Here is a 26,932-nt window from a genome sequence, read left to right as displayed (position 1 = left end):
TCTATAGTCTCCTGATTTGTTCATTTTGGCCACTCTGACTGGCGTGAGGTGATACCTGAGTGTGGTTTTGATTTGTATTTCCCTGATAAGGAGCGACGTTGAACATCTTTTCATGTGCCTATTGGCCATCTGGATGTCTTCTTTAGAGAAGTGTCTGTTCATGTTTTCTGCCCATTTCTTCACTGGGTTATTTGTTTTTCGGGTGTGGAGTTTGGTGAGCTCTTTATAGATTTTGGATACTAGCCCTTTGTCCGATATGTCATTTGCAAATATCTTTTCCCATTCTGTTGGTTGCCTTTTAGTTTTGTTGGTTGTTTCCTTTGCTGTGCAGAAGCTTTTTATCTTCATAAGGTCCCAGTAATTCACTTTTGCTTTTAATTCCCTTGCCTTTGGGGATGTGTCGAGTAAGAGATTGCTACGGCTGAGGTCAGAGAGGTCTTTTCCTGCTTTCTCCTCTAAGGTTTTGATGGTTTCCTGTCTCACATTCAGGTCCTTTATCCATTTTGAGTTTATTTTTGTGAATGGTGTGAGAAAGTGGTCTAGTTTCAACCTTCTGCATGTTGCTGTCCAGTTCTCCCAGCACCATTTGTTAAAGAGGCTGTCTTTTTTCCATTGGATGTTCTTTCCTGCTTTGTCAAAGATGAGTTGGCCATACGTTTGTGGGTCTAGTTCTGGGGTTTCTATTCTATTCCATTGGTCTATGTGTCTGTTTTTGTGCCAATACCATGCTGTCTTGATGATGACAGCTTTGTAGTAGAGGCTAAAGTCTGGGATTGTGATGCCTCCTGCTTTGGTCTTCTTCTTCAGAATTCCTTTGGCTATTCCGGGCCTTTTGTGGTTCCATATGAATTTTAGGATTGCTTGTTCTAGTTTCGAGAAGAATGCTGGTGCAATTTTGATTGGGATTGCATTGAATGTGTAGATAGCTTTGGGTAGTATTGACATTTTGACAATATTTATTCTTCCAATCCATGAGCAGGGAATGTCTTTCCATTTCTTTATATCTTCTTCAATTACCTTCATAAGCTTTCTATAGTTTTCAGCATACAGATCTTTTACATCTTTGGTTAGATTTATTCCTAGGTATTTTATGCTTCTTGGTGCAATTGTGAATGGGATCAGTTTCTTTATTTGTCTTTCTGTTGCTTCATTGTTAGTGTATAAGAATGCAACTGATTTCTGTACATTGATTTTGTATCCTGCAACTTTGCTGAATTCATGTTTCAGTTCTAGCAGACTTTTGGTGGAGTCTATCGGATTTTCCATGTATAATATCATGTCATCTGCAAAAAGCGAAAGCTTGACTTCATCTTTGCCAATTTTGATGCCTTTGATTTCCTTTTGTTGTCTGATTGCTGATGCTAGAACTTCCAGCACTATGTTAAACAACAGCAGTGAGAGTGGGCATCCCTGTCGTGTTCCTGATCTCAGGGGAAAAGCTCTCAGTTTCTCCCCATTGAGGATGATGTTAGCTGTGGGCTTTTCATAAATGGCTTTTATGATGTTTAAGTATGTTCCTTCTATCCCGACTTTCTTGAGGGTTTTTATTAAGAAAGGGTGCTGGATTTTGTCAAAGGCCTTTTCTGCATCGATTGACAGGATCATATGGTTCTTCTCTTTTTTTTTGTTAATGTGATGTATCACGTTGATTGATTTGCGAATGTTGAACCAGCCCTGCATCCCAGGAATGAATCCCACTTGATCATGGTGAATAATTCTTTGTATATGCCGTTGAATTCGATTTGCTAGTATCTTATTGAGAATTTTTGCATCCATATTCATCAGGGATATTGGCCTGTAGTTCTCTTTTTTTACTGGGTCTCTGTCTGGTTTAGGAAACAAAGTAATACTGGCTTCATAGAATGAGTCTGGAAGTTTTCTTTCCCTTTCTATTTCTTGGAATAGCTTGAGAAGGATAGGTATTATCTCTGCTTTAAACGTCTGGTAGAACTCCCCTGGGAAGCCATCTGGTCCTGGACTCTTATTTGTTGGGAGATTTTTTTTTTTTTTAATTTTTTTTTTCAACGTTTATTTATTTTTGGGACAGAGAGAGACAGAGCATGAACGGGGGAGGGGCAGAGAGAGAGGGAGACACAGAATCGGAAACAGGCTCCAGGCTCTGAGCCATCAGCCCAGAGCCCGACGCGGGGCTCAAACTCACGGACCACGAGATCGTGACCTGGCTGAAGTCGGACACTTAACCGACTGTGCCACCCAGGCGCCCCTGTTGGGAGATTTTTGATAACTGACTCAATTTCTTCGCTGGTTATGGGTCTGTTCAAGCTTTCTGTTTCCTCCTGATTGAGTTTTGGAAGAGTGTGGGTGTTTAGGAATTTGTCCATTTCTTCCAGGTTGTCCAATTTGTTGGCATATAATTTTTCATAGTATTCCCTGATAATTGTTTGTATCTCTGAGGGATTGGTTGTAATAATTCCATTTTCATTCATGATTTTATCTATTTGGGTCATCTCCCTTTTCTTTTTGAGAAGCCTGGCTGGAGGTTTGTCAATTTTGTTTATTTTTTCAAAAAACCAACTCTTGGTTTCGTCAATCTGCTCTACAGTTTTTTTAGATATTATATTGTTTATTTCTGCTCTGATCTTTATTATTTCTCTTCTTCTCCTGGGTTTAGGCTGCCTTTGCTGTTCTGCTTCTATTTCCTTTAGGTGTGCTGTTAGATTTTGTATTTGGGATTTTTCTTGTTTCTTGAGATAGACCTGGATTGCAATGTATTTTCCTCTCAGGACTGCCTTCGTTGCATCCCAAAGCGTTTGGATTGTTGTATTTTCATTTTCGTTTGTTTCCATATATTTTTTAATTTCTCCTCTAATTGCCTGGTTGACCCACTCATTTGTTAGTAGGGTGTTCTTTAACCTCCATGCTTTTGGAGGTTTTCCAGACTTTTTCCTCTGGTTGATTTCAAGCTTCATAGCATTGTGGTCTGAAAGTATGCATGGTATAATTTCAATTCTTGTAAACTTATGAAGGGCTGTTTTGTGACCCAGTATATGATCTATCTTGGAGAATGTTCCATGTGCACTCGAGAAGAAAGTATATTCTGTTTCTTTGGGATGCAGAGTTCTAAATATATCTGTCAAGTCCATCTGATCCAATGTATCATTCAGGGCCCTTGTTTCTTTATTGACCGTGTGTCTAGATGATCTATCCATTTCTGTAAGTGGGGTGTTAAAGTCCCCTGCAATTACCACATTCTTATCAATAAGGTTGCTTATGTTTATGAGTAATTGTTTTATATATTTGGGGGCTCCGGTATTCGGTGCATAGACATTTATAATTGTTAGCTCTTCCTGATGGATAGACCCTGTAATTATTATATAATGCCCTTCTTCATCTCTTGTTACAGCCTTTAATTTAAAGCCTAGTTTGTCTGATATAAGTATGGCTACTCCAGCTTTCTTTTGGCTTCCAGTAGCATGATAAATAGTTCTCCATCCCCTCACTCTCAATCTAAAGGTGTCCTCAGATTTGGCGCATTTAATCCATTTACATTCAGTGTTATTATAGAAAGATACGGGTTTAGAGTCATTGTGATATCTGTATGTTTTATGCTTGTAGTGATGTCTCTTGTACTTTGTCTCACAGGATCCCCCTTAGGATCTCTTGTAGGGCTGGTTTAGTGGTGACAAATTCCTTCAGTTTTTGTTTGTTTGGGAAGACCTTTATCTCTCCTTCTATTCTAAATGACAGACTTGCTGGATAAAGGATTCTCGGCTGCATATTTTTCCTGTTTAGCACACTGAAAATATCGTGCCAATCCTTTCTGGCCTGCCAAGTTTCAAAAGAGAGATCAGTCACGAGTCTTATAGGTCTCCCTTTATATGTAAGGGCACGTTTACCCCTTGCTGCTTTCAGAATTTTCTCTTTATCCTTGTATTTTGCCAGTTTCACTATGATATGTCGTGCAGAAGATCGATTCAAGTTCCGTCTGAAGGGAGTTCTCTGTGCCTCTTGGATTTCAATGCCTTTTTCCTTCCCCAGTTCAGGGAAGTTCTCAGCTATTATTTCTTCAAGTACCCCTTCAGCACCTTTCCCTCTCTCTTCCTCCTCTGGGATACCAATTATGCGTATATTATTTCTTTTTAGTGTATCACTTAGTTCTCTAATTTTCCCCTCATACTCCTGGATTTTTTTATCTCTCTTTCTCTCAGCTTCCTCTTTTTCCATAACTTTATCTTCTAGTTCACCTATTCTCTCCTCTGCCTCTTCAAGCCGAGCTGTCGTCGTTTCCATTTTGTTTTGCATTTCGTTTAAAGCGCTTTTCAGCTCCTCGTGACTGTTCCTTAGTCCCTTGGTCTCTGTAGCAAGAGATTCTCTGCTGTCCTCTATACTGTTTTCAAGCCCAGCGATTAATTTTATGACTCTTATTCTAAATTCACTTTCTGTTATATTATTTAAATCCTTTTTGATCAGTTCATTAGCTGTTGTTATTTCCTGGAGATTCTTCTGAGGGGAATTCTTCCGTTTGGTCATTTTGGATAGTCCCTGGAGTGGTGAGGACCTGCAGGGTACTTCCCCTGTGCTGTGGTGTATAACTGGAGTTGGTGGGCGGGGCCGCAGTCAGTCAGACTGGTGTGTGCCTTCTCTTCCCCTCTCCTAGGGGTGGGATTCACTGTGGGGTGGCGTGGCCCGTCTGGGCTACTTGCACACTGCCAGGCTTGTGGTGCTGGGGATCTGGCGTATTAGCTGGGGTGGGTAGGCAAGGTGCACAGGGGCAGGAGGGCAGGCTTAGCTCGCTTCTCCTTAGGTGATCCACTTCAGGAGGGGCCCTGTGGCAACGGGAGGGAGTCAGATCCGCGGCCGGAGGTTTGGCTCCGCAGAAGCACAGAGTTGGGTGTTTGCGGGGAGCGAGCAAGTTCCCTGGCAGGAACTGGTTCCCTTTGGGATTTTGGCTGGGGGATGGGCGGGGGAGATGGCGCTGGCGAGCACCTTTGTTCCCCACCAAACTGAGCTCTGTCGTCTGGGGGCTCAGCAGCTCTCCCTCCCTTTGTCCTCCAGCCTTCCCGCTTTCTGAGCAGAGCTGTTAACTTATGACCTCCCAGACGCTAAGTCGCGCTTGCTGTCAGAACACACTCCGTCTGTCCGGCCCCTCTGCTTTTGCAAGCCAGACTCGGGGGCTCTGCTTGGCCGGCAGGCCGCCCCTCCACCCCGGCTCCCTCCCGCCAGTCCGTGGAGCGCGCACCGCCTCGCCGCCCTTCCTACCCTCTTCCGTGGGCCTCTCGTCTGCGCTTGGCTCCGGAGACTCCGTTCTGCTAATCCTCTGGCAGTTTTCTGGGTTATTTAGGCAGGTGTAGGTGGAATCTAAGTGATCAGCAGGACGCGCGGTGAGCCATCTTCTTCCCAAGTTTTACATTTCTTTTAAAAAATTGAAGAAATATATAATGTAGATGTAAGCCAGTGTAATTTAGGGTACTTACTTCAGGGTACCCATAAAGTAATAGTTTTATAATAATACTAAGACATTATTTGCCTTTTTCATTTTCATTCTCTTATGAATTCAGTTTTCAGAGTCTATATGATATACTGTGTGATGTCACAACAGATTGAGTGAAAAAGCAGATATGGGAATCCAGCTGTCTTATGTTAATCCAGATATTAAAGAGATTTGCAAATTGTAAAAACAATGCTACTCTTATCACCAACTTTTTCTTTTGTTTTGGAAAATTTAGTTATTTTAAGGTAAAGTGTTACTATGCAGTGGTGTTTATTATTTTTACAATAAATAACAAATATTTTTAAATTGCTGTTTTAATTTCTATTTTAACTTCTATTTAATTTATAATTTAATTACTATAAAGAGATATAACCTACATAAACAAAAGCTCTTTGAGGGGCTCAGTGATTTTTAAAGGTACAAAAGTATCCTGAGACCAAAAAGTTTGAGAACTGTTGTGTAAGCAGAAAGTACCATGTTTTCCTTAAGAAGAAACCATGGTTGACTAATCTATTGGAAATAGTTTATTTAAGTACATGAACATGGGACAATTTAAAAAAATTCTTTAAGTTCAGCCTAACAAAATTACACACACACATACACACACACACACACACACACACGGGGATTAAGTGGAATGAGTTGCTATGGATAATTTATACAGAACTGGAAAATTTAAAAAGGAGATTCTTTTGGATGAAGAAATGTGACTAATTAGTCTGATCTATACACTGAAAAGATGATTTGGAAGAATTATGGTCAAGTGGAAAGATCATTGAATTAGGAATGAAGAGACCTGTTTTATGTTCTGTTCCTGGCTCCTCAATTCCATAAATGTATTTTTGAGTAAGTAAGCTCTTTTTCTGTTTTGGATTTGCACTTCTTCAAATGAATGAGAATAAATAATTCCCACCTTGTTTTTTCTTTCATGCATTCAACAGATATTGTTTACTTAGTGTACTATGTTCTATTCTAAGTTATTGTGGATATAGTGATAAAATATGCAAGGTACTGATAAAAGAAGGAAACGGTTCAATAAGAAAGGCAGGGATATGCAAGTAAATAAATATATAAGCAATTATAAATTGTGATAAGACCTAGGAAGGATCAGATAATGTAAATTAAAGAGAAAATGCTACAGACCTACTTACATAGCACCAACAGGGATGGTTTCTTTGAGGCAATGATATTTAAACTGAGACCAGATATGTGAGAAGGAGCAGAGGGAATAGTCTTCAGCAACAAGAATTGTGTGTGCAAAGGCTTGGCCCGCCTCAGGTGTGCCAAAAGTATGTAGACCCGAGGAATGGTAAAACAGTACAGAGTTGGGAGAAGTAGGTCATGCAGAGCCTTATACTCTCTGAAAAGAAACCTTCAGTTTAGATGTGTAAATGGCTGAAATGTGTTCAAGGCTTAGAGATTTGTAAGGGATTCTTTGACCAGAGTGGGATGTTAGTGAATACAACTTAAATATATTAAGGTGGTTTGGGTGGAGAATGAGCACCATTTCTCACAACTGTTCCTGGTTGATGTTCACAGGGACAGACAAATGATTGAGAGAGTGATTTTAAATCAGTATTAAAATGCTTAGGTTCTTACTACTGATAATTTGTTCAAAAGACTTAAGTTTCTTTTTTTGATTAGGTTCTTTAACTTACTCAAAATATATGTTACGTAACTATATATCAGATTTTTCTACAAATTACATCTCTGTTTATTTCAGTGCTCTTCTTTTTAATGAAGTAAAATATATTACCACCCTGGAAGACCTACAGAACATAGAAAATTCTCTGAAAGGAAAAGCAAACATTGCATTCTCATATGTAAGAGCCATCGGAACACCAGGTATTGAGCTTTTCTTTTAATCTTTGTTGTGCCTCTACACTTCTCTGAGAATGTTGAAGGACTTAAAATGGCATCCTTACTAGTATGTTTTCTTTCTTTAAACAAACAGCATAGTATCGTGGTTGAAAAAAACCCTGGAGCCAGATTGCCTAGGTTAGATACCCTGTCCCGACAACTTACAGTATGACCTTGGACAACTTAATGTAACTTTAGGCTTTTTAATCAGTAAAATGGTGAAAATAACTTGTGCCTACCTTTAGTGTTATTGTGAGGACCAAATGAATTCAAATAATTAAAATATTTCCTGGCGTATAGTAGTGCTCTGGAAGTGTTAATTACTATTTTTATTTCCTTATAGTCCTCATGGTACCTGGTATAGTAGTCTATAGTATTTGATAAATGTTGACTAAATGCTTTTCTTTTTTAATATATACCATTTATGACTTTTTCCTGATTAAAAAAAATGTGTAGTTCTGACAGCATCATCTTGAGCATTAATATATAATTTTGTAGTAAAGAAGTTTATAAACATGAACAAAGTATAGTTATGCTTTCAGGACTTTTATTTGTTAATGGTTGTAACTTGATCATGTTAATATAAAATGTTAAAGATATTTTAAAAATCACATATGCTCTAGGAAATAAAATCATTTATTGTAAATCACTGTTTAAAAAATGTTTATTTTTGAGAGAGAGAGAGAGAGAAAGAGGGAGGAGCAAAGAGAGAGGGGAACAGAGGATCCAAAGTGGGTTCTGCGCTAACAGTAGAGAGCCTGATGTGGCGCTCGAACCCACAAACTGTGAGATAATGACCTGAGCCAAAGTCAGCTGCTCAACTGACTAAGCCACGCAGGCACCCTGGAAATCACAATTTTTATCAACATAAAGCTTGATGGCTACATAGCATGCCACTGAATTTAATATACTTGTAAAATAATACTCTACAGTCAGCCTGTTTTTGTTTACATTTCAGGGTTTTCAGGTTACTGTTCATAGTTTTTATTTGTCCTCAGTGAGAGGGATGAGCTAGAGAGGGTTTACATTGCTACAGTGGAACCAGAACTCCCTGATGTATATTTTAACAGGATCAATCTGACTTCTATGTTTGGAATAGACTGGAAGTAGCAACAGTAGAATAAGGAAGGAAAATTAGGTAGTTATTCCAATAAGGCAGGCGAAAGATGATGGTGGGTGGCTTGGACCAGGGTGTGAGCAGTGGAGGTGGCAATAAATTTGAATTCTAGCAGTATTTTGGATGTAGGACTAACTAAATTTTCTGACATATTAGATTCCGAGTGAGGGAGAAATAGCAGAGACAAGGGTGGCTCTTGGGTTTTAGCCTGAGTTACTTTAAAGGTGAAATTGCTGATAACTGAGGTGGGGAAGATTGGAAATAGTTTGGAGAGGAAGCTCTAGACTTTTTGGACATCATGCTTGTGAAATACCCTTTATACGCCCAAGAAGAGATATCAGCAAGGTAGCTGGATATTGCTAATCTGCATTTGATGGTAGAGATATACACTAGGGTTATAAATTTGGGAGATAAAGCTGTGAGACCAGAAGAGATCACAAAGCAAATGATCCTAGATGGAAAAGAGAAGACTGAACTGTTTAGATCTGTCAACATTTACAGGTCACTGAAGTGAAAAGGAACCAGTAAAGGGAAGGAATGGACTGTGTAGTAGAGATGCCCTGTAAGCAAAGACAAGATCTTGAGGAAGAGATAACAACAGTTGTGTCAATGATGCTGAAGGGTTACTTAAGATAAGAGCTGCCTATTGGCCATTCTTAGCAGTATGGAATTTGTTGGTGACCTTCACAAGTTTCTGTAGAGTGCTAAGGGTAAATGCCTAATGGGGATACAAGAGAATAGGTAGAAAGCAACTGGAGACTGTGAATATGGAGACTCATTAGAGAAATTTCTAGAAAAATGGGGCAGTGGTTGGAAGAGTATGTGGGTCAAGTGAAGAATTTCTTAAGAAACATATTTGTATGTTGACAAGAAAGATCCAGTAGGAAGGGGTAAATACAGCATGGAGGAAAAAGTGGGGAGAATTACTGAAGCAACATCTCTGAGTAGACAAGAGGGGATTGAATCTAGTGAATGAGGGGAGGGTTGGTTCTTTTTTGGGAGCACAGAAAATTCATCTGTGGTAAAAGGAGGGAAGACAAAGAATATGGGCCTCAATTTTAAGTGGGTAGATAAATATAATGCTTATGGAAGTTTCTTTGGTTTTGCTTTTTTAATTGGCTGTGTTTTCTCAGTGAACTAGAAATAAAATCATCAGATAGCTTGAGGAGAGAAGAGATTAAATAGTTGTTTTAGAAGGCCTGAAAATAAAGAATGGTTGCTAGGCAGCAATAAGAGTTGATATCAGTAATCTAAAGTGAGATCAGTATTATGGTGATGCTAACAGGTTTTTTGGTTTTTGCCCCCTCCAGCCATGTTTACTTTTATAGGTGTAAGTACAGAATAGGCAGAGTGGCTGATTTAACCTGGATTGTGTTTTAGCCAGACAGGCAGGGGAGTGATTATATAAAGACTGACTATGGAATGTAAGCTGGGTTAAGAGGGAAGAGAAGACTTGAAGGAGTGAAGGACAGTGAAAATGGTAAGACTGTAGTTCCTGGAGGATTATGCACTAGACAGAGTAACTTTGAGATGGAGGGGTGTGTGTATTTATGGAGGGAAGAGGTAGTGCTGGGGATGCTAGACACTGAGATTTTGGAGGGGTTTGCAGTGATTGGGTTATTACAAGGCCTGGAGTAGGATCATAGCAGTGAGTGGTTAAGGTAGATTTGAAGAGAGATCACTGAAGTGTCTAGAGAAGACCAAAGACTGAGAGGCTAGGATTTTGCAAGGATCATCTATGGGGATAATAAAATCACAAAGGATTATAATGGGAGTAGTATTGGAGAGAGTAACAGTGTGACAGAAGCCAATTTTGTGTGTGTGTGTGTGTGTGTGTGTGTGTGTGTGTGTGTAATGAGGGGAGTTGTCTCTGGCTGGGGTGGTCATCTACCACTTAAAGGCAGAATGGTGAGGGGAATACTCTGATGATAATTGACTCAAATGGTAGAAGATCTACGGGGAAGAAGAAGATGACTGCCTGGAAATGGCAGTGAGGAAAAAAGGGAAAATGAAATGAAATGAAAAGGAAGAAATATTTCAAATAAATACTTTGAAAATATTTCCCAGAACTGAAGGATTTGAGCTTCCAAACTGAAAGGGCTCACTGAATCCCAGCGTAATGGATGAATGGATGAATGCTTTGCCACACCAAAGCATCTTATTATGCAGTTTCAGAATATTGGGAACTAACACTGTTCTAAAATGTTCCAGAAATAATGAAAGAGTGTACACATTTAAAGGATTAAGCATCAGAATGCCATTTGTCCTCTTAGTTGCAGCCCTAGAAACTGAAGAAAATGGAGCAATGCTATCGAAATTCTTAGGGGAAATTACTTGAACCTAGAATTCAATATGCAGACAACTACAGTTAGTTACAGTATAGAATAAGGACACTTTCAGAAGTATAAGTTCGCAAAACGTGTATTTCCTATATCCTCTCACAGGAAGGTGGTAGAGAATGGGAGCAAGGGAGCAAAACAGTTAAGAAGATGTGGGTAACAGACCCATAACTAGTGAAGAAATTGAATCAGTTATCAAAAATCTCCCAGAGGCCCGGGACAGATGGCTTTCCAGGGGTAATTCTACCAGACATTTAAAGCAAAGTTAATACCTATTCTTCTCAATCTGTTCCAAAAAAATAGAAATGGAAGGAAAGCTTCCAGGCTCATTCTATGAAGCCAGCCTTACCTTGATTCCCAAACCAGACAGAGACCCCACTAAAAAGGAGAATTACAGGCCAATATCCCTGACGAGTATGGATGCAAAAATTCTCAACAAGATACTAGCAAATTGAATTCAACAGCATATAAAAAGAATTATTCACCATGATCAAGTGGGATTCATTCCTGGGCTGCAGGGCTGGTTCAATATTTGCAAATCAATGTGATACATCACATTAATAAAAGAAAGGGTAAGAACCATGTGATCCTGTCAATAGATGCAGAGTAAGTATTTGACAAAATACAGCATCCTTTCTTAATAAAAACCCTCAAGAAAGTCGGGATAGAAGGAACATACCTAAACATCATAGAAGACATATGTGAAAAGCCCACAGCTAACTAATATCATCCTCAATGGGGAAAAACTGAGAGCTTTCCCCCTGAGATCAGGAACATGACAGGGATGTCACTCCCACCACTGTTGTTTAACATTGTGTTGGATGTCCTAGCATCAGCAATCAGACAACAAAATGAAATAAAAGACATCAAAATCGGCAGAGAAGAAGTCAAACTTTCACTTTTTGCAGACAACATGATACTCTACCTGAAAACCTGAAAGACTCCACCATCAGACTGCTAGAACTGATACATGAATTCAGCAAAGTTGCAGGGTACAAAATCAATGTACAGAAATCAGTTGCATTTCTATGCACCAATAATGAAGCAACAGAAAGAGAAATAAAGAAACTGGCCCATTGACAATTGCACCAAGAACCATAACATACCTAGGAATAAACATAACCAAAGATTTAAAAGATCTATGTGCTGGAAACTATAGAAAGCTTATGAAGGAAATTGAAGAAGACACAAAGAAATGAAAAAACATTCCATGCTCATGGATTGGAAGGATAAGTATTGTTAAAATGTAAGTACTACCCAAAGCAATATACACATTCAATGCAATCCCAATCAAAATTGCACCAGCAGCCTTCTCAAAGCTAGAACAAACATTCCTAAAATTTGTATGGAACCACAAAAGACCCCAAATAGCCAAAGTAATCTTGAAAAAAGAAAACCAAAGCGGGAGGCATCACAATCCTGGACTTTAGCCTCTACTACAGAGCTGTAATCATCAAGACAGTATGGTATTGGCACAAAAACAGACACATAGATCAATGGAATAGAATAGATAACCTAGAAATGGATCCATAAATGTATGGCCAGCTAATCTTTGACAAAGCAGGAAAGAGTATCCAATGGAAAAAAGACAGTCTGTTTAACAAATGGTGCTGGGAGAACTGGACAGCAACATGCAGAAGAATGAACCTGGACCACTTTCTTACACCATACACAAAAATAAACTCAAAATGGATGAAGGACCTAAATGTGAGACAGGAAACCATCAAAACCCCAGAGGAGAAAGGAGGCAACAACCTCTTTGATCTCAGCCGCAGCAATTTCTTACTTGATACATCTCCAAAGGCAAGGGAATTGAAAGGAAAAATGAACTACTGGGACCTCATCAAGATAAACTTCTGCACTGCAAAGGAAACAGTCAACAAAACTAAAAGGCAACAGATGGAATGGGAAAAGATATTTGCAAATGACATATCATATAAAGGGTTAGTATAAAAAAGTCTATAAAGAACTTAACCAAACTCAGCACCTGAAAAACAAATAATTCAGTGAAGAAATGGGCAGAAGACATGAATAGACACACTTTTCCAAAGAAGATATCCAGATGGCCAACAGGCACATGAAAAGATGCTCAACCTCACTCATCGTTAGGGAAATACAAATCAAAACCCCACTGAGATAAACAGCTCACATTGGTCAGAGTGGTTAAAATTAACAACTCAGGAAACAACAGACGCTGGCGAGGATGTGGAGAAACGGGAACCCTCTTGCACTATTGGTGGGAATGCAAACTGGTGCAGCCAATCTGGAAAACAGTATGGAGGTTCCTCAAAAAATTAAAAACAGAACTACCCTGTGACCCAGGAATAGCACTACTAGGAATTTATCCAAAGGATACAGGAGTGCTGATTCATAGGGGCACATGTACCCCAGTATTTATAGCAGCACTTTCAACCATAGCCAAATTATGGAAAGAGCCCAAATGTCCATCAACTGATGAATGGATAAAGAAGATGTGAGATATACACACACACACACACACACACACACACACACACACACACACATATACATACATACATATACATACATATACACACACACGCAATGGAATACTAGTTGGCAATGAGAAAGAATGAAGTCTGGCCATTTGCAGCAATGTGGTTGGAACTGGAAGGTATTATGCTAAGTGAAATATGTCAGAGAAAGATAGATATCATATGTTTTCACTCATATGTGGAACTTGAGAAACTTAACAAAAGACCATGGGGGAAGGGAAGAGAAAAAAATAGTTATAAACAGAGAGGGAGGGAGGCAAATCATAAGAGACTCTGAAATATAGAGAACAAACTGGAGGTTGATGGGGGGCGGGGGAGGGGAAAATGGGTGATGAGCATTGAGGAGGGCACTTGGGATGAGCAGTGGGTGTTGCATGTAGGCGGTGAGCCATGGGAATCTGCCCCCAAAACCAAGAGCACACTGTACACACTGTATGTTAGCCATTTTGGCAATAAATCATATGTAAAAAAAAGAAAGAAGATATGGGTAACAGGCCAAAGGACCCAACACAAGAGAAAGAGTAAGAGAATTCCTAGGATGATGACGAAGTGAGTTCCCAGGATGAAAGCCATGCAGCACATCAAGTTGCAGTAGTCTACATTGCAGCAAACCAGAAAGCTGTGCAGAAATGTCTCCAGGATGAGGAGGCCAATAGTGTGCCAGATCTGTTTGGAGTATTGAGAGCATTAGCCAGTTGTGGAAGAATTTAGAAAGAAATTTAAGTAGAAATTAAAAAGTTATAGCCAGTGGAAAAGGTAGTTGTTCAAGAAAAGAGAAATGTTCATTTTACACCCTATGTCTCACTTGTAAATAATATTTGCTGAGTTACAACCATGTAAATACTGATATTTGAGCTAATAAAAATTAGAACTATATTGGGATTATCGAGGGGATAGAAATATGTATGTTTGTGAAGCGAGGTTTTGGGAAAGAGCTAATTTGTCATCTGCCAAAGTGGGAAGTCAATAGGTAATAGCAATAACACTTAAAAAAATCAGGAAATAAGAGTGTGAGAATGTCATTTAAAGACTTGGAGGTAAATACCAAAAGAAACAGAAAGAGAATTGAAAGCAGGTGTCTCTTGGGAATTGAAAATGGGGAGAAATTATTGTTTTTCTTTATATGCTTTGTGGAATTGTTTCTTTCTGAGCTATATATAAGAATAAGTTTGATTAAAAGATAACCAAGCCAGAAACAATAAGCAGGCATATACACATCTAAAATATATAAAAGTCGGATGGTAGATGCATAGTCTGTCCCCCACTACAAGGAAGAAACTGTACAGATTTGTCATATGTTATATTCTCAAGTATAACTCACTTTTATTCCCTCTTAACTCTTCTCTTTCCTTGAATAGAATAGACTTTTCATAACTGCTTTAACTGCCTGCATTTTCCCAACTGGGATCTCTACAAGGGATTTTTCTTTATAATAGAGCCTAAAAGGCTGTAGGGCAATATTCAGAAGAGAGTCACACAAACTGGCTCCTCATGTCTACCAACTCCCTTATCTCTTCTTCAGAGCATAGAGCGGTCATGGAAGCTGCTTTTGTGTATGGGACCACGTACCAGTTTGTCCTGACCACGGAAATTGCCCTTTTGGAAAGTATTGGGTAAGTACAAGAGGCATATGTGAACAATTTTAAGTTTGCTTCTTTTACATTACTTACTCAACATCTCCATCAGACTCACATTGTGGACTTACCCGAAAGGAATTGTAAGCAGATGTGAATATATAAATGAAACCAGAAATCCCCTTCATTACTATTGTCTGCTGTTCTACAGTCTGAAAATGATTTTAAATATACAGAGGTGATATTAGGCTAAGGTGAACAAAGTCAAAATGGATAAGCCACAAGATGTGATCCCATGAGTGGCCAAGTGTATTTTAGGATTACATCTCCCACAGTGATCAGATAGGTGATAAAATAACAGCTTTCATAACTAAGCTCCAGAAGTTCTTTCTGAGAGTTCTGTAAGTTATTTTGTCAGAATAGTCTTAAATATATTTAAGTACCGTTTTTGAGCAGAACATTTTAAATGTTTATTTTTCATGTCTAGTTTCTAGCTTACAATTTTAGGTTGAGACCGTCTTTTGACTTTTTGCCTGGGCAACCTAGGGTTGAAGTTTTTCTTTAGTACTTACAAATACAAGGAATAGCCATGTATTTTAAAGATGTGGCTTTAAAATGCTTGTCAGGAAAATTAACCCAAAGCCAAGCAAAATGGTGATTCTGTGACTTACACCATGCAAGAGTTTTTAATGAGCCCTCTTGCTAACCTCTCAGAAAACAGTGACTGTTTGATATACTATACACAATTAATTAAACCCCAGACATTTTACAACTTTGTAAATTTAGAGGTTAGAGCATAGAAAGCAGATTAAGTGAAATGGTTTTTTTTTTTTTTTTTTTTTTCAACGTTTATTTATTTTTGGGACAGAGAGAGACAGAGTATGAACGGGGGAGGGGCAGAGAGAGAGGGAGACACAGAATCGGAAACAGGCTCCAGGCTCTGAGCCATCAGCCCAGAGCCTGACGCGGGGCTCGAACTCACAGACCGCGAGATCGTGACCTGGCTGAAGTCGGAGGCTTAACCGACTGCGCCACGCAGGCACCCCATTGAAATGGCTTTTTGAGAGGAGTGGGTAGGCAGAGAATTAAGTTTCTGAGAAGAGAAGTTCTGTTTTTACCACTCTGTACAAAGTTAGCTCGTATTCCTTTTTACATTAATCTGTTCGTGAACTGTCATTCTGCTGGTTCCCTTATTAACGAGTTAAATAAAACTCTGATGCATGTTTACTGTTTGTATAAAAATTAATATTTTTAGCAATTTGAGACTTGTGTTGACGGTACCACAGAGCTTTGCCCTAAGTCATGGAGTCTTGAGATAACGATGAGCAGCTGGTTTGCTACTCCCAGTGTAGACTGGGGGAAGCCTTCTTATTCTCATCTCATGGCGGTTCTATCCTAGCTCCACAGTTTTTCTGAGGGTTAATTGTTTATACTTTTTTGTGTGTGTCACTAGCTTCTTTATTTATTATTTTCAACTTTATAGTTGTAAATAAAGGTGACATGCCTAAAACATAGAGGGGTGTTTATTAGCAATTTAAATTATTTATTTATTATGTATATAGGTTCTGTCATTTTATCTTACAAATTCTGTTCAGCAAGATATACTATATACATAGTATATTTTCTGATCTAAGGCTAAACATGGTAATGTTCTGGAGGGGTTTTTGCTTTCCCTTATTTTTAAAATGAGAATTTTAAGATATCCAGTTATTCTTTTTTTTTTCTTTTGTATACTTTTGAGTGTATGATGCATTGGAGATGTTTGAATACTCATTTTTTCATGGATAGCAAGATGGGTGAGTGATCATACCTAGACCTGATATGACAGGAAGGTACTGTGGATTCAGAGTACAATAGTCATATGGCATGACTTCTAGATGAAGTTGGCTATGACTTTGGGTTGTCTCTTAGTAGAGGAGAGGTGAATGCATTTTTTCCTTTGTTCATTCTTTTACTCAACAAATATTGATTGAATGCCTTCTGTGTGGTAGGCACTATTCTAGTTGCTGGGGCTGTAACACTGGATAAGTCTAGTATATTAGTTGTTATAGCACATTGCACCTGAATTTGTTTGAAATTATATGTTGGTTAAGGGAGGTGTACATGATAGGTAGTATAAGAGGTAGATACCATAGGAACACCAGGGGTTTCTGTTACCTCCCCATACTCCCTTCTTTAAGAATCTGTGTATAGACCAAGAAACATGTTACACCCTCACCCCATTTATCACTGTCAGTTAAATCAGAGATGGCCATCTGATCCATGGTCAGCCAGCCCACTGGCTTATCTGAGCAAATTAGGTCCCCTCTCAGGAACTTGGAGTTGAGCATGGAGAAACTAAACTATACAGTGTTTTGGCTCTCTTGCTTATAGGAATGTTTTGCCCATGTAGAAGTAAAGCAGAGAGAATTGTCATATGTGTGTGTGTGTGTGTGTGTGTGTGTGTGTGTGTGTACGTACACACATATATATATATATATACATATATATGTATATATATTTTAATGTTTATTTTGGAAGGAGAGAGAGGAAGAGCATGAGCAGGGGAGGAGCAGAGAGAGAGAGAGAGAGAGAGAGAGAGAGAGAGAGGGAGGCACAGAATCCGAAACAGGCTCCAGGCTGTGAGCTGTCAGCACAGAGCCTGATGCAGGGCTCAAACTCATGAACCGTGAGATCATGACTTGAGCCAAAGTCGGTGCTTAACTGACTGAGCCACCTAGGCGCCCCGAGAGAGTTGTCATTATAGAGAGAGTTGGGAGCTGAAAGGTATTAATGGCAAAATGAAGGTCCCTTGAACTCTTGCTATTCAGATTTATATGTTCATTCTCTGATCCACTTACTTGAATTTTCCTTGTATCCTGTAGTATATACTTCTACACTTCCAATAAGTAGCCCCCCCACTACCTTTTTGGTTACCTACAACCCATGATCTCTGATTCAGTAATTTTCCAGTATTATTTTATTATTTCAGAGGTTATGATATGAGGTCCAACCTCAGCTGGGTCCTCCTGCTTTCAGCACTTTACTTTCAGTATATTTAGGGTTCTCCTTAAAAAATTACATACTTTGATTGGGTCTTGGCTATATATTTCCTTTGTCTAAAGTACCCATTTGTCTTATCTTCTTGGAGAAGTCATTCTTTTCTTTACTGTTTTTAATCTCTGTGATCTTCCTCTCCCTTTCTTTCTTGTCCCTGACTTGAAGCAGAATGAAATATTTCTGTTACTCATAGCACTTTGCATGTTATAGCACTTATAAACTACATTAAAAAAACTAAATATATTCACTTTATTCTAAGCCCGTCAAGTATTTGAATTATCTTATTCATCTGAGTCTTTTGTATTTAGTACACATTAAGTAATCCTTGAGTGATCATTTCTTTAATCAGTAAATCTATTAGAAATTGGTTTATCATTAAATTTGAAATCAGTGAACCTCAGATCTCAGTTTAAGCATGTATCAAGAATTGAAATAACATTTTAAAAATAAAAATTTACAGTTTTTACCAAACCCTACTAATGCCATATGGAGATTTTTAAAATGTTATTTTAATTTTGGCAAACCTTACTTACCCACTATAAGTTTACCTTTGAATTGTCATATTGACAGGATGCCAGAACTCAAATTATAAGCCATATTTGCTGAGTTTTGTAATATTTCAGATACAAACTCACAAACTCCCACAAACTGTCACATGGTTTCTATCTTAAGGCATGTTTTGGCTGAAGTTTATTCAAAACAGATTTGAGTTTAAATTAAACCTAGAAAATTTGTGTTACAGGCTTTATTTAGCATAGTTCTAGAAAAGCAACTACATTTGAAGATAATCTCCTTGTCCTCAAGGTGACAGTCTTTTATTTAAAAAAAAAAAAAATGTGTAGACCTGCCTGTAATCTAATTTAGAAACTACCATATTAAAGAGCTCAGGGAAAAAAGTTGCTTCTACAACTCAAAAACTGTACCTTCTTTTTCGCTTAGGTCCATTTTATTTTGTTTTACTGTTTTACATTTTTACTAAAAAGGTAATTCAATAGCATGAGACTTAAAGGCAAAGATACTTGGAACTATGTCTTTCTGGATGGTAGAAAGATCATACGTTGAACTTCTTCACGTGTTGTCTTGTGTCCCTAATTTTTAATTTGCAGCACTGAGGCCATAGAAAATGCACATTTCTACTTTTTTCATTGTAAACAAGTCTTGGATTTGACCCAGCAATGTAGAAGAACACTGATGGAACAGCCACTGGCTACACTAAACATTCATCGATTTATTAAGACAATGGAAGCACCTCTGCTGGTATGTTTCTTACTTTAATATTATTTAACTTTATTAGATAATTCATACATAAAATTTATTAAGTTTTCATCCATAGATACGCTAAATTTTATCTAGATGTGCTCTATCTTTTCCCATTTCCTTGGACATACTCATTGAGGGTGATTTATGAGTAACTACTTATTAAAGGTAGAATAGAATAATATTCATGAAATGATATTTTAATGCCTGGAAGTATTGTTGCATTGAAATCCAAATATAGCTTCGTGTAAGTGGAAATATTCTGTGGTAGTTGTTTTTTTTTAATAAATATATATTTTTTTAAATTTATTTCAGAGAGAGAGAGAGAGAGAGAGAGAAAACATGAGCAGGGGAGGGGCAGAGAGAGAGAGGGGGAGAGAGAATCCCAAGAAGATCGTGTGGAGCCAGATGTGGGGCTCGAACTCATGAATCTAGATCAGGACCTGAGTGAAAATCAAGAGTGAGCAGCTTAAGTGATTGAGCCATCCAGGCCCCCCTCTGTGGTAGTTATAATGAACTGCAACCACTCCAAGATCACAAAGATCATATCACGGTTAGGAAAGACTTCTTTTGTGAATGCTTTGATGGCTACTTTAAAAGTTGGTAAATATTGGACTATAGCATTTCTGGTGCCCCACTTTTCTTAGTGCTAGCTGGGAAGAATTTATAGAGATGATGATCATCAGACCTTTCTCTCTGAAAGTTTGAAGGATTGTCCTGAGCATGCACAAAACCTTCAGTAGGCCTTCTTACTGAGTACTTCCTTTGTAAATAAAAATGATGCATGTGTATTATAAATAATCCAAACAGTGTGGCAAAATATAAAGAAAAAAAATTTTTAAGCCATCTAATCCTGGCACTCAGAAATATTAGATGTCAGATGACCATCACACCAGTCTGTACCCATATAGATACGTACAGTGTCTGTGGGTGTGTGGATTAATAGACACATCCTATTGTATGTGCTACTTTATAGTAAGAAATTTATATTCTTACTTGAATTCAGCAGAGGAAAAAGAAGGTGATGTGAAAAGAAGGATTACGGAAATTTTGATATATCATTTGTTCATTTGTGGGCTCTTTAGGAAATGTTTTGAATGTTGAAAATGATTATGAAAAACATTAAGAAATTAATTATTTTTTTAAAAAACTACACATTTTCATTTTAGATAGAATTGATCTACTTTTTGCTGTGAAAAATGAGAAAATCAAGTTAATATATTTATTTCCATCTTAGCTCCTCTTACCCTTCTTTCATTTTTTTAATGTTTATTTATTTTTAAGAGAGAGACAGAGTGCCAGTGGGGGAGGGGCAGAGAGAGAGGGAGACACAGAATCTGAAGCAGGCTTCAGGCTCTGAGGTGTCAGTACAGAGCCCCACGTGGGGCTCGAACCCACGAACTGTGAGATCATGATCTGAGCCCAAGTCAGACACTTAACTGACTGAGCCACCCAGGCAGCCCTCCTCTTACCCCTCTGATTTTTGTTAGTTTTATGTTATTTTTAATTATTAAGGTTTGTAATACTTGTATTTTATTTTGTAACTATAATTCCCTCCTCTTATAAAAGCTTTTCTTCTACATTTAAATAGATTCAGAGTTTATCAGCCCCAGTTTTACTGGCTTCATTCCAGAGTTTATTTTGAGTCAGTTTTTGTTTGGTTGGATTTTGCCTTCAAATATTTTTTTTTTTAAAGCAGTATATAAGTCTTTTTCCTTTCCTTTCACATGGCAGAGGGGGCATATTTCTTACTTCCTTGGAGAGAATATCCCCTGAATTTGTTTTATCTTCCATTTCAGCATAGAACCCTGAGAAAGACACCAGCTCACGTTCAGTTCTTCACAAGCCTCAGTTCTCTCTAGACTCCTTTCCTTCTTACCCAATGCAGAAATATTACTAAGAATTCTCAGGATTTTGTCTACTCACCAGTACTACTTTTGCTCTTGGAGGCAGGACTAGAACTAATCCCAAGTTTTACTAAAAATATGCATTTCCTTTTTTGACTACCACATTCTGGCTTGAAGTCCTGTCCCATTCCTAAAGTTTCTGCTTATTAGTTTCATTTTGCTATGTTTTAAAACTGTTTTTTTTTTATTTTTAAGAAAAAAATTTTTTTTTCAACGTTTATTTATTTTTGGGACAGAGAGAGACAGAGCATGAATGGGGGAGGGGCAGAGAGAGAGGGAGACACAGAATCGGAAACAGGCTCCAGGCTCTGAGCCATCAGCCCAGAGCCTGACGCGGGGCTCGAACTCACGGACGGCGAGATCGTGACCTGGCTGAAGTCAGACGCTTAACCGACTGCGCCACCCAGGCGCCCCATAAAACTGTTTTTTTTTTTAAAGATAGATAATGAGGAAGGCAATTCTCTGGTCTTACTTCACTTTACTATATGTACTTATCAGAAATTATGGAAAGTTAGTTTTTAAATTTTTTTTAATGTTTATTTTTGAGACAAAAACACACACAGCATGAGCCGGGGAGGGGCAGAGAGAGAGGGAGACACAGAATCTGAAACAGGCTCCAGGCTCTGAGCTGTCAGCACAGAGCCTGATGTGCTTGAACTCACAGACCGTGAGATCATGACCTGAGCCAAAGTCAGATGCTCAACCGACTGAGCCATCCAGGTGCTCCTGTAATGCTAGTTTTGACATTAAAAAAACAAAAACTCTGAAGATTTCATAATGACTTGGTATTCAGTGAAATGTGGCCTTCCTTGAAAGCACGATGCCATGTACACCATTTGTGTTATATGTGAATGGCAGCTCCTGAAACATACGTTCTAGAAAGAACAAGGTAAATGGCACTCCTAGAACTGTGCAGAGCAGGTGCCCCTGCTCCAAGCCACTATTCACCCAATAGTAATTACTAGTAATACTAGTCAATCCAAGTCCCTTCTAAATTGGAGTTTGTTTCCTGGTACAGCCACTCTGGAAAACAGTGTGGAAGTTCCTCAAAAAATTAAAAATAGAATTACCCTAAGGGCAGCCTGTGTGGCTCAGTTGGTTAAGCGTCCGACTCTTGACTTTGGCTCAGGTCATGATGTCATGGTTTGTAAGTTCAAGCCCTGCATCAGGCTCTGCACGCTGACAGTGTGGAGCCTGCTTGGGATTCTCTCTCTCCCTCTTTCTCTGCCCCTCCCCCGCTCGCTCACTCTCAAAATAAATAAACTTAAAAAAAAAAAGAATTACCTTACAACCCAGTATTAGCACTACTAGTGCTATTGTATCCAAAAGATACAAAAATGCTGATTCATAGGGGCACATATACCCCAATGTTTATAGCAGCACTATCAACAATAGCCAAATTATGGAAAGAGCTCAAATGTCCATCAACTGATGAATAGATAAAGAAGATGGGGTATATATACAATGGAATACTATTCAGCGATGAAAAAGAATGAAATCTTGCCATATGCAACAACATGGATGGAACTGGAGGGTATTATGCTAAGTGAAATAAGTCAGTCAGAGAAAGACAGATTTCATATGTTTTCACTCATTTGTGGAATTTGAGAAACAACAGAAGACCATGGGAGAAGAAAAAAAAATAGTTACAGAGAGGGAGGCAAACCATAAGAGACTCTTAAATACAGAGAACGACCTGAGGGTTGGTGGGGGTGGGAGGAAGGGGGCAAATGGGTGATGGACATTGAGGAGGGCACTTGTTGGGATGAGCACTGGGTGTTGTATGTAAGTGATGAATCACAGGAATATACCCCTGAAGCCAAGAGTACACTGTATATACTGTATGTTAGCTAACTTGACAATAAATTATATATATTAAAAAAACAAAAACAAAAAAAACAAGCGGACAACTGTTGGAACTGTGTAATGGGTACTGTGTGGAGGTCATTATATTCCTCATTATTTAGTATTCATTCTACTTTGGTGTACATGTACCATTTTTCATAGTAAATAAAAAATAGGTACTAGTTAAAAAAATAAGTAAGCTAAATTGCAGTTTGTTTCAACCCTCTCACAAAATAATGCCTTAGTGTCTTATTGCCTCAGCATCTTACTTCCCTTAGATAACTAGGTAACTGGGATGTAGGATTTAGGCAGAGGTTCCAGAAGCCTGGCTAAACACAGGGATAGGTAGGAATGGCCAGTAGCATGGAGCCAAGAAAGATCTGAAAGACAGAACTGAAAATCAGTGCTATGTTGGAGAGCTAGGCTGAGAATCTAAACCTTGGTGTCAGCCTAGAAAGCCTTGGCAGTCCAAAAGCACAGATTAGTGGATTTGTCCCCATCAGAACAGAGCAAATGAATGCAAAGTACAGAAAAGGGAGACAAGCCTTGACGTAAGGTTCCCTGAGACTCTTGGTGGGATGGCTAAAGCTTACCCTTGCAGGAATGGGAAGATGTTCTGAGCTAGTTTGGTCACTTTTCCATCTTGGTATTTTAAACATTTGGCTACATCAGTATTTGAGGTTGTTTTTGTTCTTGGAGAAAACACTGGAGGTTAAAAAACAAAGGCCAAACACTGACAGAAAACACCTCTTAGAACAAGATTTGATGTACCTGGTTTATGCCTTTTGATGGTATAGTAAGCTAGAACAGGGGATGGGGGTGGCAGTAGAGAGGTCCTTGAAGTTAGTACCTAAATTTAATTACTTCTTACAAGTTCTTAACAATAAGACTTAGTAGTAGTTTACTTTGGTAGTGTTTCTTACTTTGTTCTTATTTTCTCACAACCCCACTGATGCTCATCCTCCCCTCTCACATTTCTCTTAACCATTCCTCCTTTATTGTCTTCCACATTAATCTATATACAGGCTTTTGGGGTTCAATCATAGTTAGGTTTTGTATGATTAGTAAGGTGTCTTGTAAACTAGCCTAGGCTTGTGGGTCCAGAATATGAGATAATTCATGTGTTTACATTATCTGTAAACATTAATAAAACTATAAACTGGGATTTGGACTTTTTTGCAGACTTTTTGTGTGCTTGATCATTGCAATGATTGACATTATTTCACTTCTAAGCATATGAACATAGGTGAAGATTGGGAGTGTGTGTGTGTGTATTAAGAAGATAGAGTGCTTGTATACTTAATTGTAGATATATAACACAACTGTGTCTTATAATCAGGTTGTGGGCATGTCATTTTAATCCTCACAAACTGAAAATAAATCTTGAACATAGAATTTTTAAGTGGGTTTCAATCTTGAATTGATTAAGAGACATTCTGGCAGGTATGGAGTTACCTAGATGCCTTCTTAAGGTTCCCAATGTTGAAGATAGATAGGAAGATGATTTGGTTATTGTCCTGTTGGCTAATACCAAAAACATTTTAGATGCTGATGGGTTTCTCTATATTGGATTCAATTTATTCTGGTATATAGAAATAAAGCTTTTATCTGGATACCAAGGAGACTCTTCAAGTCCAAATATCTGATAAAATGTTTAAAAACAGATAAAAATGTAGTATAATTTATCTGAAAATGTTAATTTTTTGTTTGTGCATCTGAGAAAGCTCTCTGTCTCAGATTCAAGACACTTGAATTAAGTTAAACCTACTCTTTTCTGTAGGTAATTAGAAGGATGCTATTATGGTTTGTTCATTTAGCTTCTCTTATTCCTTGAAGACTCATGTGGCAGTGTGCAGCATTATATATAGCAGGGTGTTGGCTCCTTTCATTATTGCCTCATTTCCTTTTTTTTATTGTGGCAAAAAATACATAACATAAATTTACCCTCTTATAAGTGTATAAAACAGTATTGTTGACTCTATGCATATTGTTGTACAACAGATCTCTAGAACTTTTTCATCTTGAATGAATGAAACTCTGTACCCATTGAGAAGCAGCTCCCCATTTCCCCATCTCTCCAGCCTTGGCAATCATTCTGCTTTCTGTTTCTATGAATTGGATTACTTCAGAGACCTCATATAAGTGGAATCATGTAGTATTTGTCTTTTTGTAATTGGCTTATTTCACTTAGCATAATGTCCTCAAGGTTCATCCATGTTGTAGTATTTGTCAGGATTACCTTCTTTTTTTCTATGTTGTGAATATTGGCATTCTTAAAAAAAACTTTTTATTTACATTCTAGTTAGTTAACATACAATGTAATATTAGTTTCAGGTGTACAATATAGTGATTCAACACTTCCATACATCACTTGGTGTTTATCACAGTAGGTATACTCCTTAATCCCCATCACCTATTTAACCCATCCCCACACCCACCTCCCTTCTTGAGGTGTTATGTATAACATTTTATTTATTGATTTATCATTGATGAGTAGGTTGCTTCCACATCTTGGCCATTGTAAATAATGCTGCAGTGAAGATGGGTTTGCAAATCTCTCTTTGAGATCTTGCTTTTAATTCTTTTGGATATATACCAGAAATGAACTTGCTGGATCATATGGTAGTTCTGTTTTTAATTTTTTGAGCAAACTTTATACTTTTCTATATAGTGGCTGCATCATTTTACATGCCCACCAACTGTGTGCAAGAGTTTTTAATCTCTCCGCATCCTTGCCAATTCTTGTTATTTTGTGTTATTGTTGTTTTAATATTAGCCATTCTAATGGTTTTGATAATCTCAGGGTGGTTTTACTTTGCATATCCCCGATGATCAGTTAAGTTTTTCATATGCCTGTTGGTCATTTGTATATCTTCTTTGGAGAAATGTCTATTCCAGTCCTTTGCCCTTTTTTAAGTTGTTATTTTGTTATTTTTGTTAAGTTGTAGTTCTTTATTCTGGATATTAACCCCTTATCTGATAATGGCTTGCAGTATTTTCTCCCTTTTTGATTATTTCATCCCACAGTGCAGACGTGTTTAAGTTTGATGTAGTTATATTTGTCTATTTTTGCTTTTGTTGCCTGTGCCTGTGATATCATTTCCAGGAAATCATTTGTGTTCTAGTGTCATAAGGCCTTCCCCTACATTTTCTTCTAGGAGTTTTATAGTTTCATTTAGGTTGCTAGTTCATCTTGAGTTATTTTTGTATGGGTATAAGATGAAAATTTCTTAATTCTTTTGCATGTGGATATCTAGTTTTCCCAGCACCATTTGTTGAAGAGACTTTCTTTTACCCATTGTATAGCCTTGGTTCCCTTGTCAAAGATCATTTGACCATGTATGCAAGAGCTTATTTCTGGGCTCTCTATTCTGTTCTATTGGTCTGTGTTTAAATGCAGTATGTTTTGAAATCAGGAGTTGTGAGGCCTCCAGCTTTATTCTTTCTTAGATTTTTTTGGCTATTTGGTGTCCCTTGAGATTCCACATGAATTTTAGGATTTTTTTTTTTCTGTTTCTGTAAAAATGCCATTGGGATTTTGATAAGGATTGCATTGAATTTGTAGATGACTTTGGGTAGTATGGACATTTTAACAATATTAAATCTAGCCCACGAACATGATTGGGATGCCTTTACGTTTATTTGCATCTTCTTTAATTTCTTCTAGCAATGTTTTATAGTTTTCAGTATATAAGTCTTTTGCTTTCTTGGTTAAACTTATTCCTAAGTATTTTATTCTTTTTGATGCTATTATAAATGGGATTATTTTCTTAGTTTCCTTTTTGGATAGCTCCTTGTTAGTGCATAGAAACACAACTGATTTCTCAGTGTTGATTTTATATCCTGCAACTTTGTTGAATTCATTCATTAGTTTGGACAGTACTTTTTGTGGAATCTTTAGGGTTTTCTGCATAGAAGATCATGTCATCTGTCTACAGAGATAATTTTGCTTTTTCTTTTTTAATTGTATGCTATTTATTTATTATTGATTGATTGATTGATTGATTGATTTGCCTCGTTGCTCTG

At 37.9% G+C, this 26,932-nt stretch overlaps 1 protein-coding gene across 4 annotated transcripts in view; it reads left to right on the top strand.

Moving 5' to 3' along the window:
• The window catches only part of TXNDC16 (thioredoxin domain containing 16), a 139,267-nt gene that overhangs the window by 46,241 nt on the left and 66,094 nt on the right, over positions 1 to 26,932 (top strand). For all 4 annotated transcript variants that reach the window (XM_045450968.1, XM_045450967.1, XM_045450969.1 and 1 more), the window contains exons 7-9: positions 7,176 to 7,297; positions 14,807 to 14,897; positions 19,004 to 19,154. In XM_045450968.1, coding sequence (XP_045306924.1) covers positions 7,176 to 7,297; positions 14,807 to 14,897; positions 19,004 to 19,154 — 364 coding nt within the window. The remainder of the gene's footprint in view (positions 1 to 7,175; positions 7,298 to 14,806; positions 14,898 to 19,003; positions 19,155 to 26,932) is intronic.

Source organism: Leopardus geoffroyi, chromosome B3 (assembly GCF_018350155.1).
Source record: "Leopardus geoffroyi isolate Oge1 chromosome B3, O.geoffroyi_Oge1_pat1.0, whole genome shotgun sequence".
NCBI lineage: Eukaryota > Metazoa > Chordata > Mammalia > Carnivora > Felidae > Leopardus > Leopardus geoffroyi.
The sequence above is the reverse complement of the archived record's forward strand: the minus strand, read 5'-3'. Positions and strand labels throughout refer to the sequence as shown.